At 41.1% G+C, this 14,690-nt stretch overlaps 1 protein-coding gene and 1 pseudogene across 1 annotated transcript in view; both read left to right on the forward strand.

Moving 5' to 3' along the window:
- Nucleotides 1-7,320: 7,320 nt before the first annotated feature.
- The window catches only part of LOC140125722 (pyroglutamylated RF-amide peptide receptor-like), a 76,477-nt gene continuing 69,107 nt past the window's right edge, over nucleotides 7,321-14,690 (forward strand). Inside the window, exon 1 of the mRNA XM_072144572.1 lies at nucleotides 7,321-8,382. Within this exon, the coding sequence (XP_072000673.1) occupies nucleotides 8,040-8,382 (343 nt within the window). The 5' untranslated portion in view covers nucleotides 7,321-8,039. The remainder of the gene's footprint in view (nucleotides 8,383-14,690) is intronic.
- LOC140125721 (tumor protein p53-inducible nuclear protein 1 pseudogene) lies at nucleotides 12,137-12,783 on the forward strand (annotated as a pseudogene).

Raw genomic sequence — 14,690 nt, forward strand, 5'->3', positions numbered from 1 at the left:
AGGTTACGCAGCAGCTGAAGTTTCCGTTTTATTACTTTGCAGAGTGGAGGGGTACACATTTTTAGGTTCGCCCTGTTAGTTAAATGACCACAAAACTGCCCTGATCGTGACACGGCTGTTTGGGATGATAAACTGGGGAATATTTCAGGGAACAGGAGACAGTTTTTTAGTTTTTGAATTTTTAATGCTGGCACGTGAGTTCACTGCAAAGGGGCCCACTGAGGCACTCTCGTCCAGGGGCCTACTGAAACCTGGAGCCGGCCCTGGTTGTAACTTATAGCTTGACTGTACACTCACCGGCCACTTTATTAGGTACACCATGCTAGTAATGGGTTATACCCACTTTTGCCTTCAGAACTGTCTCAATTCTTCATGGCATAGATACAACAAGGTGCTGAAAGCATTCCTCAGAGATTTTGGTCCATATTGACATGATGGCATCACACAGTTGCCGCAGATTTGTCGGCTGCACATCCATGATGCGAATCTCCCGTTCCACCACATCCCAAAGATGCTCTATTGGATTGAGATCTGGTGACTGCTGAAAGTAGCCATCAGATGTTGGGTACATTGTGGTCATAAAGGGATGGACATGGTCAGCAACAATACTCAGGTAGGCTGTGGCGTTGCAACGATGCTCAATTGGTACCAAGGGGCCCAAAGAGTGCCAAGAAAATATTCCCCACACCATGACACCACCACCACAAGCCTGAACCGTTGATACAAGGCAGGATGGATCCATGCTTTCATGTTGTTGACGCCAAATTCTGACCCTACCATCCGAATGTCGCAGCAGAAATCGAGACTCATCAGACCAGGCAACGTTTTTCCAATCTTCTACTGTCCAATTTCGATGAGCTTGTGCAAATTGTAGCTTCAGTTTCCTGTTCTTAGCTGAAAGGAGAGGCACACGGTGTGGTCTTCTGTTGCTGTAGCCCATCTGCCTCAAAGTTCGACGTACTGTGCGTTCAGAGATGCTCTTCTGCCTACCTTGGTTGTAACGGGTGGCGATTTGAGTCACTGTTGCCTTTCTATCAGCTCGAACCAGTCTGCCCATTCTCCTCTGACCTCTGGTATCAACAAGGCATTTCCGCCCACAGAACTGCCGCTCACTGGATATTTTTTCTTTTTCGGACCATTCTCTGTAAACCCTAGAGATGGTTGTGCGTGAAAATCCCAGTAGATCAGCAGTTTCTGAAATACACAGACCAGCCCTTCTGGCACCAACAACTATGCCACGTTCAAAGGCATCAAATCACCTTTCTTCCCCATACTGATGCTCGGTTTGAACTGCAGGAGATTGTCTTGACCATGTCTACATGCCTAAATGCACTGAGTTGCTGCCATGTGATTGGCTGATTAGAAATTAAGTGTTAACGAGCAGTTGGACAGGTGTACATAATAAAGTGGCCAGTGAGTGTATATAATGGATTGTCTGATATGTTTGTGGTGAAAGCTGTCATTTCTCAAGTAGGCCGCTCTGTCTGTTGGTTTGTGGTATATTGTTGTGGTTAAGAGGCCATATGTTCAACTACAGCCTTGTACGGCTCTGTAGTATATAGTGTGTCATATATTTTACACTGTGCCTTGCTGAACTGTTGAGAGCTACATCATTCAGCACTTCGTCATCTGACCAATTTTTAGCTTAAGGGTGGCATTTAGTTAGTAGGGCTCTATGAGAACCTGTCACAGGTTCCCTGTAAAGGGATTCTACCTCCTCCCCTAATATTGTAGAGAAACACACTGGGGCACATTTACTTACCCGGTCCAGTCGCGATTCAGCGGCGGGTTCTCCGACGCTGATTCGGGTTCTGCCTGGATTCACTAAGGTCCGTGCGCCGATATTCACCAGGTGTCGCTGCTGCGCCGAGGTCCGCTGGAGTTCACCTGCTTTTTTCTGGTGTATGTGAGTGCTTGATCTTGCGACACAAATGGCTTTTTAAATTCTGCGGTTTTTCCGAATCCTTCGGGTTGTCCGGTGGCCACGCCCCCCGATTTCTGTCGCGCGAAAGTCGGCGCCAAAAATCGATCGCGTGCGCCACAATCCCGTGAAATACAGCGCAAAGAGGAAATATTCGGGAAAAACCCGACCGATTCGCGGCTGAGGACCCTTAGTAAATGTGCCCCACTGTTATTTCTAAAGCACCTTTATTATTTCTTTCTAGTAATCAATTTATGAAAAGTCCCTTTTTAATCTAATGAGATAGTTGGTGCATCCTGTAGCACTGCTATTTCTGCCTGGGCCATTACCCTCTACATCAGATAAGCAGGAGATTTGTCATGTCAGAAGAATGGGATGAAACCACTAATGATCAGCTGATGTTGCTGCACATTACACCCAGGACATCTTCCCTTCCATATTACTTACCTTACAAAAATAAGGTTTGGACCTTGATAAAGGAGCAACAAGTGGTCGTACATTAACAGTATTAAAAATAAATCATATATTACATGGACGGTGGTTTGGGTCCACCAGAGTCATCTATACCAACATTTTTATTGTACCTAGTACTTTAACAAATGAGCAAAAAACAAATATGTTAAAGTCACTTAGACTAGGGCTCTACTGTAACCGTAATTTACCTTTAGAAAACAAAGATGGGTGTAATTTCTCTTGCCTTCTATATGACTCAGGGAGAGAAGAATAATAATATCTTTTTTATTTATAAAACGCACACAGGTTACGCATCGCTGCACAGAGCTCGACAAATCAGTCCCTGTCCACATGGGGCTCATAATCTAATCAACCTACCAGTATGTTTTGGAGTGTGGGAGGAAACTGGAGGACCCTGTTCTAAAGGCTGTAGTTAGAACCACTGAGCCAGTATAATATAGGTTCCCCTTATTGTGTGCAGGAGACCTCATAGTGACGTAACCCTCTTTTGGCCTACATTGGTGTATCAAGGTATGGATGTGATTTCCATGTCTACCCAAAATGGGTGGTCCCTATAAATTTTGGCTGGTATGAATCCCTGGTGGAAGTATAGGTAGGTTTCTTGCTTTTTATGTGGTAGAGAGTAAATTATAGCAGGTACATCATTATTCTACTATTTATTCTGAGTGATTTATGTTCCTTTACAGCCAAAACAAGGGAAAAAATTAATGAAGAAGAATACACATTGCATCCTGGCATCTCTGCAATTCTGACACATTATTACATTTCATCAAAATCTTTTAGAAAGCCAAGTAATGAAGAATGGTTTTAATGATCTGGCTAAAAAATATGTGAGCTGCTCCAGATTTACCACTTTCTTTCTCTGACATTTTCATCTTCTTCTTACATTTTTTGAGTCAAGAGGAGAGATCATGGAAAATATGATAGATCCTCTTTGACTGTCAGGAAGATAGACCATAATGTAATTGTGATGAGGTGCCAAATCAAGTGGTAAAGAGCGCTTCATTCTGAAGTTAAAGAAAAATTCCTATTTGAAGACTTTTAATTTCAGCTGTTGGCAGCTCAGCCTAGATTTTCAGAGAATATGCCATAACTTGCTACAACTAGTACCCAAACCCATCTCAAGCCTGGGAAACCTAGCCTGTGGCCACATTAAATGATAAGGTAATTAGGCATGTGTGGTTCTCATCACAGGGCTATCCAGCCCACCTGCTCCAAAATATACTAAAATCAATAGTATCTGCATCTTTAAGACTTGGGTACTACCGTATTTTTCGCCCTATAAAGCGCACCGGACTATAAGGTGCATTAGTCCGATGCGCCTTATATATGTAATAATTCCATATATAAGGCGCATCGGACTATAAGGCGCGGGGTCCGGGGCATGGCGGAGGTCCGGGGACGGAGCGGAGACCCGACGGGACGCGACGGGAAGGGACGCCGAGACGCGACGGGGAACGCAGGGAAGGTGGAGGAGGGCAGCGGACCATACTTACATAGGTCCCCGCTACCGGAGACAGCAGATCTCCAGCGGGAACTGCAGACCACGTGGCAGAAGTTGTTCGTGCCGCGTGGTCTGCAGTTCCCGCTGGAGATCTGGTTGTTCTGGTACTATATTCATGGTATGTGCATGTACATGTTTTGGTGCTATGTTTCTGTACAGAGTCAAGTTCTGATGCTGATTTTCTGTGTGGAGCCTGGTCCTTTAGACTGCCTGGAGACAACCTAGTAGTTCAGTGGCCCTCTGAAGGGTCGATAATAATTATTGTATAAACATTTAAAGGGGTTTTCATAAAACTAAACTGCTTTGAGGGAGTATTCCAGGAATAAGGAGGCTGTTTCTTAGTAAAGGTCATCAATATCAAATTGGTGGGAATCTGTCGCTCATCAGCTCTGTTCAGTCGCCTCAGTGTCCTTGGAACTAGCATAGATCACACAGTTCTGTTCCTTATGTAGAGGCCAGGAATGGTACCAAAAGGTCAGTCCTATTGACTTGTATCAGACATTTTTCAGTACCCCCCCCCCCTCAGCCAATCTAAAATGCTGATTAGTAGGGGTGTCAAAAGTTTGACCTTCATTAATCTGACATTTATTATCTACCCTTAAAATAAGTCATCAATAGTAAAATCCCTTTTATTTTCCAAACAAAATTCATCAAGATGAGCTACTGTCCCATATGTTTAATCTATAGGACTTTAAAGTGGTTAAACACTGTATAAGTCTAGAGAGTTCGACCCATGTGATTTGCAGAACATACTGTACTAGAGGGATTTCTTGGTTTTGGAAGTCTTTTAGATGTCATTGGAGCTCAGGACACAACTCAGATCTGTTCTAGATTGACTTCAATGAGACTTCTGGCTTGGCCAAAATCTAGGAGTCCATTCAGTATGAAACAGGTTGGCGGGGTGGTACTTTGTTCTGTGCAATGTGATAGGTCTTGTCAATCAGAAACCCCCCGATCAAACATTTATGGTTAATGCTCATTTTCCATTTCTAACCCGAATCCACTCATTCTTATAAAATAAATTGTATAAAAGAAACATACTCCCCTAAATGTGGTGATAATTGGGCTTTACTGTACTTCTAGCATAAAGAATGATCACTGGAACAGTCTTTATGTTATTGAAATTTATGGATCCTTCTGGCCCAGTCCTGTAATTATCCCTCCGTTCCCATAACCTATTATTATTATTATTGCTAGTAAACAGAAAATATATTCCATCTATTAACGAGGAGATGATTTTCTTCTGTAAAGTATGTCATTTTACATTGTAGCCTTCTAACAATGAAGGGCGCAACATCTTAAAGAAGCAGCACTTTTGCGTGATCAGCCTTGTAATCCCATCCGAGTCAGTGTATTGATGACCGTCTTGTAAGGATTCTGTTAGGGTCTTCAAGGGTTATCATATAATGAGGGTTATTATTGCTCTTGTGGAGATTGCCGGCTATTAAGTTACATTACTTTCTATCACTAGAATTCTGTCGCTTATAGAAATTGCACTTTATCTGTACGGCCAGAGATGCTGGGAGACAGATTCCCCAATGACTCCATTTTTAACTTCTCTTTCTATATATATATTGATGTGCATGCAGAGGATTTGGAAGAAAGAAACTAGCTTGTGATGGAATTAGCTGGGATTTACAATTGTATCCTGTTAAGGCATCACCTGTAGATATTACAAGGTATGTGAAATACTTAAAGGGAATGTACAGGATTAAAGAACATGGTATAATTTAATGTAAAGACTGCACCATACATGTCCATGGGTTGTGTGTGGTACATACAACATACACCCATAGAGATCAAGAGGACCAGGGCTGCCTATAGAAATTTCAGGGCCACCCTACAGGCAGATATTGTCACCCTACTCACCAAATCCCAGTGCACATATTGCCTTTTACCACTGTGAACCATATGACATTAAGAGGTTAGTGAGTGACTCGAGTACAGATTATACAAAGGTAGAAGTAGCATGTAGTAACATTCACCTTCTGCCCCTTCGACTACATAACTTCATGGTGATTTCTTCTAGACCATGAATTATTACTGTTGCATTCACCCCCAGATGTCTTCATCTCAGTATAGCACATTTTACAACCAAACTATGTCACTTACAGTATAGTTTCCCCTGAATAACAACACTGTGCTCCTAAATAATATACATCCCTCATAACACTGCTATATTTGTTTATAGAGGCCACCATAATACTGTAAATACTAATATATATGCTTACCATAATAAATTGAGACCCCCAACCCCCATAGGGTTCTCAAATAATTAGGGGGGTGGTATAAATTATTATTCATTATGGGTCATTATGCAAAATTGACCCCAATAAAATAATAAAATATTGAGCTCCCCATAGTAAAAAAATTATATGGTTTGCAGAATTTGCATATAAAAAATATAGACCCCCAACAGTGCTTTCATAATAAGGAGTATGGTCACAGTTTCTCCACAGTAAGCAATATAGTCACAGAGCCTCCATGGTAGCCAATGTTGTAACAGTGCTCTCACAGTAGTCAACATAGTCACAGTGCCCCCATAATAGTGAACAGTAACAACAGTAGTCAATACAGTCACAGACTAACAATGCCACACAGAAGCCAATATAGTAAAAATGCCTGAACCGTGGCCAATATAGTCACAGTGCCCCCACAGCTGCCAATAGTCACATTGCCCCCACAGTAGTCAATAGTTACAGTGACCACTCAGTAGCCAATATAGTCACATTGCCCCACAGCAGCCAATTTAGTATCAATGACCCAGCAGTAACCGACAATAACAGTGCCCCCATAGTAGCAAGCAGTCGCAGTGGCCCCATAGAAGCCAAGAGTAACAGTAATCAATAATCAACAGAGACTGCTTCTCCTGGATACCACGAGACAGCCAGCGCAGCAGCAAAATGGCATCAGTGGGCAGACAGATTTATAATAATTAGAAGGAGTTATGTCATCCAACATTTCGGGATACAAGTGGATGTCCTCCAAACTGGTGTTGGGAAATCTTTTATATAAAAATGATGTTCTGTAGGCGCTGAGTGATCCACAGTATATTCAGATCGTGATTTAAAAAGTGTTTTTTATTAATAATTTTAGGAATAAAGCAATTAAAAAGGTCATTTGAAATGTGATTAAAATTAAATTATTTAGATAATATATTTTACATTGTAGACTGTAGCCACAAGGGGGAGTGCATGAGCTAATTGCATACTGATCCCAAGTAGACCTTAATTATTTTACAATAAGATCCTAAACTTTATATGAATCCATTGGAATGGATCATTTAACCATAAGACTATTCCAGGGATATGGATTTGCACTTCAGAAGTCCCATGCGTAATGCTGTTTTTTTTTTCATTCCTTTGTGGGTTGAGGATGTATTCTCGTACGCTCTGCTTGAATTTCACAAAAACCTTTCGGCACTTTACGGAAGAAGGGTTAAAGTTTTATTCACATCCAATGCGGCGCTGTTCCTGGGGAAATTATCCTGGTATCCAGGGATTATGTGTGTCTCATGCCATAACATATGAAGTCCATGCACATTTCAGTTCTCTTTCATCTGCCTCCTTCCGCTTTCATGCTAAGCTGTCTCCTGCTTCTTCAGTCATACATACCTCCAGCAATGATTATCCTTAGACCTCTGGTGTGAGAAGCAAGGATTCTGATCACTGACTTGCAATTACTCTGCCAGCAAATAGGATCCTATTGTGTCTTGTAATGTAAGCAGCAATGCAGTAAGCAGACAGTCCTCCTGCTGACAGCAAGCAGTGCACTACAGACCAGAGCAGGCACTACAAGAGAGGAGTCCTGAAGAAGAGGAGAAGCTGGGAGAAGGAGGCAGACCTTCAAGCTTGATCTGTAGCAAGAGGAGACAGGAGTCATTTCATTACTATGGGAAAGTATGAACTAAGCCAGAAGAGTGGAAGAGGTCTATAAAGAAAGTTCCTTCTTCATGGTCTACTTGGATCACTGACAGATAGTAATTGATGGCTGGGGATACAGAGTTATTATGCAAGTGAAACTTTTGGAGGATTTATTGTTTTGTCTATGGGCTCAGGGACCACCATGTGAGACTGCTTGGTGGAGCAAGTGGACTCTTCTCATTGTTCCGAGTTGGCTTCTTCAGGGAACTTCAGCACCATGGACAGAAGACTCAATATCACCCCTGAAGCCTTCAATCAATTGTTGAAGGAGCACAACATGAGCAGACTGGAGTTTATTGCATCTTATGGTCTTAAACCATTAGTTTACATCCCAGAGCTGCCCCTCAGTGCCAAGGTGGTATTTCTGATCCTGTACATTATCATCTTTGTCCTGGCACTTTTTGGCAACAGTCTTGTGGTGTATATCATCATCAGGAAGAAGGCTATGAGGACAGCTACAAACATCTTCATCTGCTCTCTGGCTTGCAGTGACTTGTTGGTAACTTTCTTTTGCATCCCTTTTACTTTGCTGCAGAACATCTCATCTGAATGGCTGGGAGGTAAGATGTTATTCTAGGAGGGAGCTCATTCTACTTGTCTAGGGTATAACAACCATATACTGTATATACACCCCCCCCCCCCCCACTCTGTATAGAGGCAGACACAATGTAAAGCTCTGCTGGACTCATACACATTGAGCTTGCAGGATGTTGGTTTTCTTGGATCCTACAGATTACTTATAAACACTGTATCACATATATAATACTAGAAGGGTTATTACTTTAAGATAAGCATAGACTGTCATTAAAATTTCATCATAAGCAGTGCTGACCCATAGCAGCTCATTATAGATCAAACTGCATGCAGTAAAATATGTTCAATGTATGCTACAGTCATCTTATTAGCATGTAGAATGATCAGCTACTGCAGAACCTCTTGATGAAATAATGGCTTGTAATAACTATTGACAACCCAGGATTTGTTTGTAAGCAGCAAACTGTGTATGTGAATGTGACTGCTCACATGTAGACAACAATATGTCTGAGACCACATGTGTCCCAGCCTGGTGCAAGGGGGGTATCTGGGTCTGCAGATATCCTGATTCAGATGTACCTGGGATAAGAGAGTTAAGGGGCACATGGTGTAGATTTGTGTGTTTTTGTTTTACTGCCCTTTATTCCAAAGTGGTGGGACAGGCTAAAGTTTTTGGTGTTAAATACAGTTCTGTTTTACTGGATGAGGAAACAAGTAGAGAGAAGGATAAGAGATAGTAGATATATATGCTAGGAAATAGAGAGATAGGAGATAGATAGATAGATAGATAGATAGATAGATAGATAAATAGATGATAGATATGAGATAGATAGATAGATATATATGAGATAGATAGATAGATATATGATAGTAGATAGATAGTAGATAGATAGTAGATAGATAGATAGACAGATAGATAGATAGACATTGGATTCATAGAGCAGGTGAAGTAGATAGAGTTTGTTTAAACTGTGTATCTACTTTACCTGCTCTATTTATAGATATTTCCATCTATCTATTTATCTGACAATTATGTATCTTCGTATCAGTCTTACTCATATATATGAACTATATGCCAATCTCTTATTTACCTATAAATATACAATTGATTTGGGATCTATCTATTTACTGTATCTATCTATCCATCATCTAAATATCTATATATCTATCTGTCTCATAGATTTCATTGTGTATCTATTTGTAAATCTATCACGAATATTTCTCTCGCAAATACTTACCTGCTATCCCATCCTCTTTGTAGCATACTTTTTCCAATTGTTTTGACTCATGTTGCCATCATGTGTCTGTTTATTACCAGTACAGCAGTTTTGATACATCTAATTCAGTGACACAACACTCATCTCTACTACATCTTATTTAGCAGAACAACACTCATCATTGCTACATCTTATTCAGTAGAACAACACTCATCTCTGCTACATCTTATTCAGTAGAACAACACTCATCTCTGCTACATCGTATTCAGTAGAACAACACTCATCTCTGCTACATCTTATTTCCTAACACAACACTCATCTCTGCTACATCTTATTCAGTAGCACAACACTCATCTCTGCCACATCTAATTTAGTAGCACAACACTTAGTTTTGCTACATCTAATTCAGTAGTACAACACTCAGCTCTGCTACATCTACCTCACTAACAAAACACTCATCTCTGCTACATCTTATTTAGCAGAACAACACTCATCATTGCTACATCTTATTCAGTAGAACAACACTCATCTCTGCTACATCTTATTCAGTAGAACAACACTCATCTCTGCTACATCGTATTCAGTAGAACAACACTCATCTCTGCTACATCTTATTCCCTAACACAACACTCATCTCTGCTACATCTTATTCAGTAGCACAACACTCATCTCTGCCACATCTAATTTAGTAGCACAACACTTAGTTTTGCTACATCTAATTCAGTAGTACAACACTCAGCTCTGCTACATCTACCTCACTAACAAAACACTCATCTCTGCTACATCTTATTCATTAGCACAACACTCATCTCTGCTACATCTGATTCAGTGAGACACTATTCAGTTCTGCTACATCTGTTTGTCACAATACATATTCCACCTCTGTATACTTTAATACCTTACTTAACCAGTGATTGCCCAGGTCCCCTGTATACAGTATACAGAGACCATTATACACATGTATAGGCTGTCAGTCCCCAGTATGTCCTTTCCTCTGTTTGGTTCTTCAGGCTGATAAGTGGTATAGATAATATTCATGTATATTGCCATGTAAGTCAGTCACTTGTCAGTCATATTTATCCCATCTGTATGGAACAGCTCCTTCTTGTCTTTCCATTTTTGATATAATCCTCGGATCTCGCAGAATTAATGAAATGCAGAGACTTTCTCCTGCCTGGATAAGATTATACAGAGCTGTATCCCGCTCTCATGTCACACCAGCAGCTCATGCACAGCAAACACAATGACAAGTGCCTGCTATCTGCCTCCACATCTCCCCCTGCTCCCCTCTGCTGGATAGTCATTAACCCTCTCACTGCCAGGAATCAACCTATTGGCTAGGCTTGATCCATATCATCTCCGAGCTTATCCCAAGTCAATAAAGAGCTAAGCTCTTTGGATTTCTTTCCCAATGACAAAGAAAGTGATGTTCATGTAAATATAATGGAGTCTTAAACATGGAGACTTTAACACGATGACAGTTCTGATATTGCAACCTGTTTTAAAGTATCTATCGTCTGCATTATGATGAAAAATATTTGACAGATATTTAGTTATTTATCAGAAGGGATGAAGAACCTTGGTTAAATACTGTAAGTTGGTGGTCCTCATAAACTTTTATAGGATGGCATCCGATTTCAGTCTTATACTGCTGAGTATTACTAATACAAGTGTATTCTGTTGATTTGGACCCTTGAAAGGTAACCTGTTACCAGGTTTGGTGGCCCAAATCTAGAAGTACTGTATGTTCTTATGTTGCTATAATACTTCTCCAGTTGCTACTCCTGCCTTAAAAAGAACCCGTCACCAGGGACCTCATTTTAACTAAAGACAGGTAACAGAAGCCTATTACAGCTGCATTGTATATATGTCTTTCTGCTTTCCCTAAGCATTTGCATTGCAATATAATTGTGTGTTATAACTTACTTTACACCCTTATAGAATCCTCTGTGTAGTCCCAGGGGTTGGGCTTTGGATGCATTTCAAAAACAATATGTGACTTGTCTGTGCTGCAGACTGCTCAGTTCTCAGCCCCCACCTTTGTGCTCCTGTACAGCTCTTCCCTCTCCCAAGGATGTCAGCTCACCAGGCTGTGAGCTCTGTGAAGGAACAGGAGGGAGGAGCTGTGCAGGAGCACAAAGGTGAGGGCTGAGAGCTGAGCAGTCTGCAGCACAGACAAGTCACATGTTGTTTTTGAAATGCATCAAAAGCCCAACCCCTGGGACCACACAGAGGATTCTGTAATACAAATGCTTAGAGAAAGCATAAAAGCAGATTTGCAATGCAATTTGTATGACCTTTGTCGAGCAGAATGAAAAATTGCATTTATGAAGAAAATTGCATTTCTCAGCTTGTGAAAACGCTGACAGCTGCTTAGATCTACCTCAGTAACGGCACTGGACGCGGTAACAGCTTGCGACTGTTGTACAGACGTTTCCTGTGTATCTCTTAACTCGGGTCCTTATATTAGCACTTTATCATTGCCTGTGCCACCTTGATTACCCTGAGCCATCACTGTGCCCTCTGAAGGACTGGCAGGAGAGGACACTGCATGCTTCTTGGAATGTTCCAAAAACTCAAGAGCATGTTTGTAAAAGATGGAGGCAGCGTCTTAAAACGGGACCCAGAACTTAGTGAAAAAAAGGATGAGGAGTGGATTGTGGTAGACTTTATGGTGAATAACTGCTCTAGAACACCAGAAGAAAATCGATTACATCGATTACATGAATGAAGACCTTTAAACAGTTCAATGATACAAGTGACTCTTACTACGTCCATTTTGATCCGTGTCCCTTGGAGGAGAGTTGGTTTGTCACTCCACCCCCTTGTTTTATGACTGGAGAGTTGGACACTGTGGAGGTGGGGACAAGCCCGTTGGAGAATCTTCTTATTGAACACCCCAGTATGTCCATCTACGCTGTGCACAATTTTTACAGTAAGCAGTCAAGGACCTGTGACACAACTCAAGTTCTATAAGGTCATAAAAGTGTACCTCAGCATGTCCACTGTTTTGTTGCTGCTCACACAACGCTCCTAAATGTGACAAAGATGATTCCAATCAGTAAATTGTCAAAGCAGCAAATGGAAAAAACTGTTCTCAACCGAAAGAGCCTTAGACGCCCAATTTGCATTCAAGGATGCCATACACACCAGGTCAAGCATAGCGGGGTCATTGTGCACCAGCCCTACCAGCGTTGGTACAATTATTGAGAGAATGTTTGACCGATTTCTTCCGTATCCCCCCTCCTCACACTTGATCCCATGTTATACAGTGTGGGAGCACAGGTCTTGTGTAGATGGTTTAGTATCTCATTGTCTTTCGGAAATGTCTTGCATTTCAATCTAGTAAGTTACCAATAGAAAGCAAGTTGTTTAGTTACTCAGTTTACACTTTGTTTAGAGCCATAAGTATAAACTCTTTCATGACATTACTATGTCACCATTATACACTGACACAAGGGTGCCTATACCTCTGTCCTGCAGCGCAGTACATGATTCAGCATAAGAATTAACTTGTACATATTCTAAAACTACATTGTATAACTTTTAATAGTTGCCTGGAACCCGCTGTCACTTCCAGCTTGTTCCTGGACTTTCAGCTGTCACTTAGGAAAAAAGTTGCTTCTTGCTTAAAAACTAACTTACTGGAGTTCTCTCTACATTCCCTTCCAGCCTGTGTATATTTCAGATCACTCTGGAAACATTCTCCTCATGAAGTGTTACCTTCCTACATAGGAATGTGGTTTTGCCCATCCTTAGACACAAGTCTATTGTAAGCATGGTCTATGTTAGGGAGGGTGCTGCCTTGGTGGCCACACACCGGTCATAGTAGGAATAGAGCCAGAATGGGAGTTGGACGCACCAAATATAAATGAAACGAAAGTACTTGTAAAGACGGAATTCTTTATTATTCTTCTTGTAAAAACACCACAGCGCATTTTGGGGTCTGAGACGGCACTTTGCTCAAGTGGATTTAACAGTTAGGGCTGTGATCCCCAACACAGGTTTCACTGCTCACTTCATTAAAGGGAACCCGTCACCACATTTTTCACAAATACAGGTAGTGACAGTTTCCCATGGAGCCCTAGAAACTAACTGACTTTATTTTAGTTAAAAATTGTTCCCCTGAGATTCCCATATATTCAACTTTATAGTTTTACCTGGTATCTAAGCATGGCTACAGCGAGTCATGGCCTCCTCAGGCTGAATCCAGCAGCTCCTCCCCATTACATATCCATATGCAACTGTAATGTCATGTGACATCATCGCAGGTCCTTCAGCTTTTTAGCATAAGAAAACTGTACACCAAGCATATATCTCATGAAATCACAGCATATGGTATCACATGAAATCACAGCAGCCTGCCTGGAGAGGAGTAGAAGTCCATGGAGGCTGCTGTGATTGCTAATGTTTGCTAATGTTAAGTAGCTTAAGGAACTGTGATGATGTCACCCTGGTCATATGATATTAGCCCCCGCCCCTAGATTTTCTCCAAAGATGCATAGATACCAGGCAAGATTATAACTCTGATTTTATGGGGATCTGAAGGAAACTATTTTTAGCTAAAATAAGGGTGTCAGATAGTTACTAGTGCTGCCACTACCTGTATTTGTGAAAAACGTGGTGACAGGTCCCCTTTAAGAGTTATTTAATTATTATTCAATTCCCTAATTTTAAAAAATGTAATTAAAAATATGTGCATATTTGCTGTAAATCCTAGCGATTCATCTCAAGTACACACAATGTCAGTGCCTTTTAACATGCACTAAATTTAATTTGACAATTTTCTTTCAAAACTATTGCAGCACAGTCTCCTGTGGTTTGTAGAATCTACAGAAATAAAGAAAGAGCATGACCCCTGTCTCCAGGATAAGACGCTGTACGGGTCTTATTATAATCACCTGGCTGATACAGGAACATTGGACATGTAGCAGATGCTGTCTATTTCTTCAGTCTCTACATGGTGGGAAGCGTGGGAAGCTAATGACTTGCCTTATAAATGTAATGCATACAGAAAATACTGGCAGGTTTTATTAATTGGAAATTCTCTTTAAAATATTACTTTTATAGTAAATCTACCATCAGAGGCATGGATAATCTAGAGGCACTTACTCATA

The sequence above is a fragment of the Engystomops pustulosus genome, chromosome 4, assembly GCF_040894005.1.
Source record: "Engystomops pustulosus chromosome 4, aEngPut4.maternal, whole genome shotgun sequence".
Taxonomy (NCBI): Eukaryota; Metazoa; Chordata; class Amphibia; order Anura; family Leptodactylidae; genus Engystomops; species Engystomops pustulosus.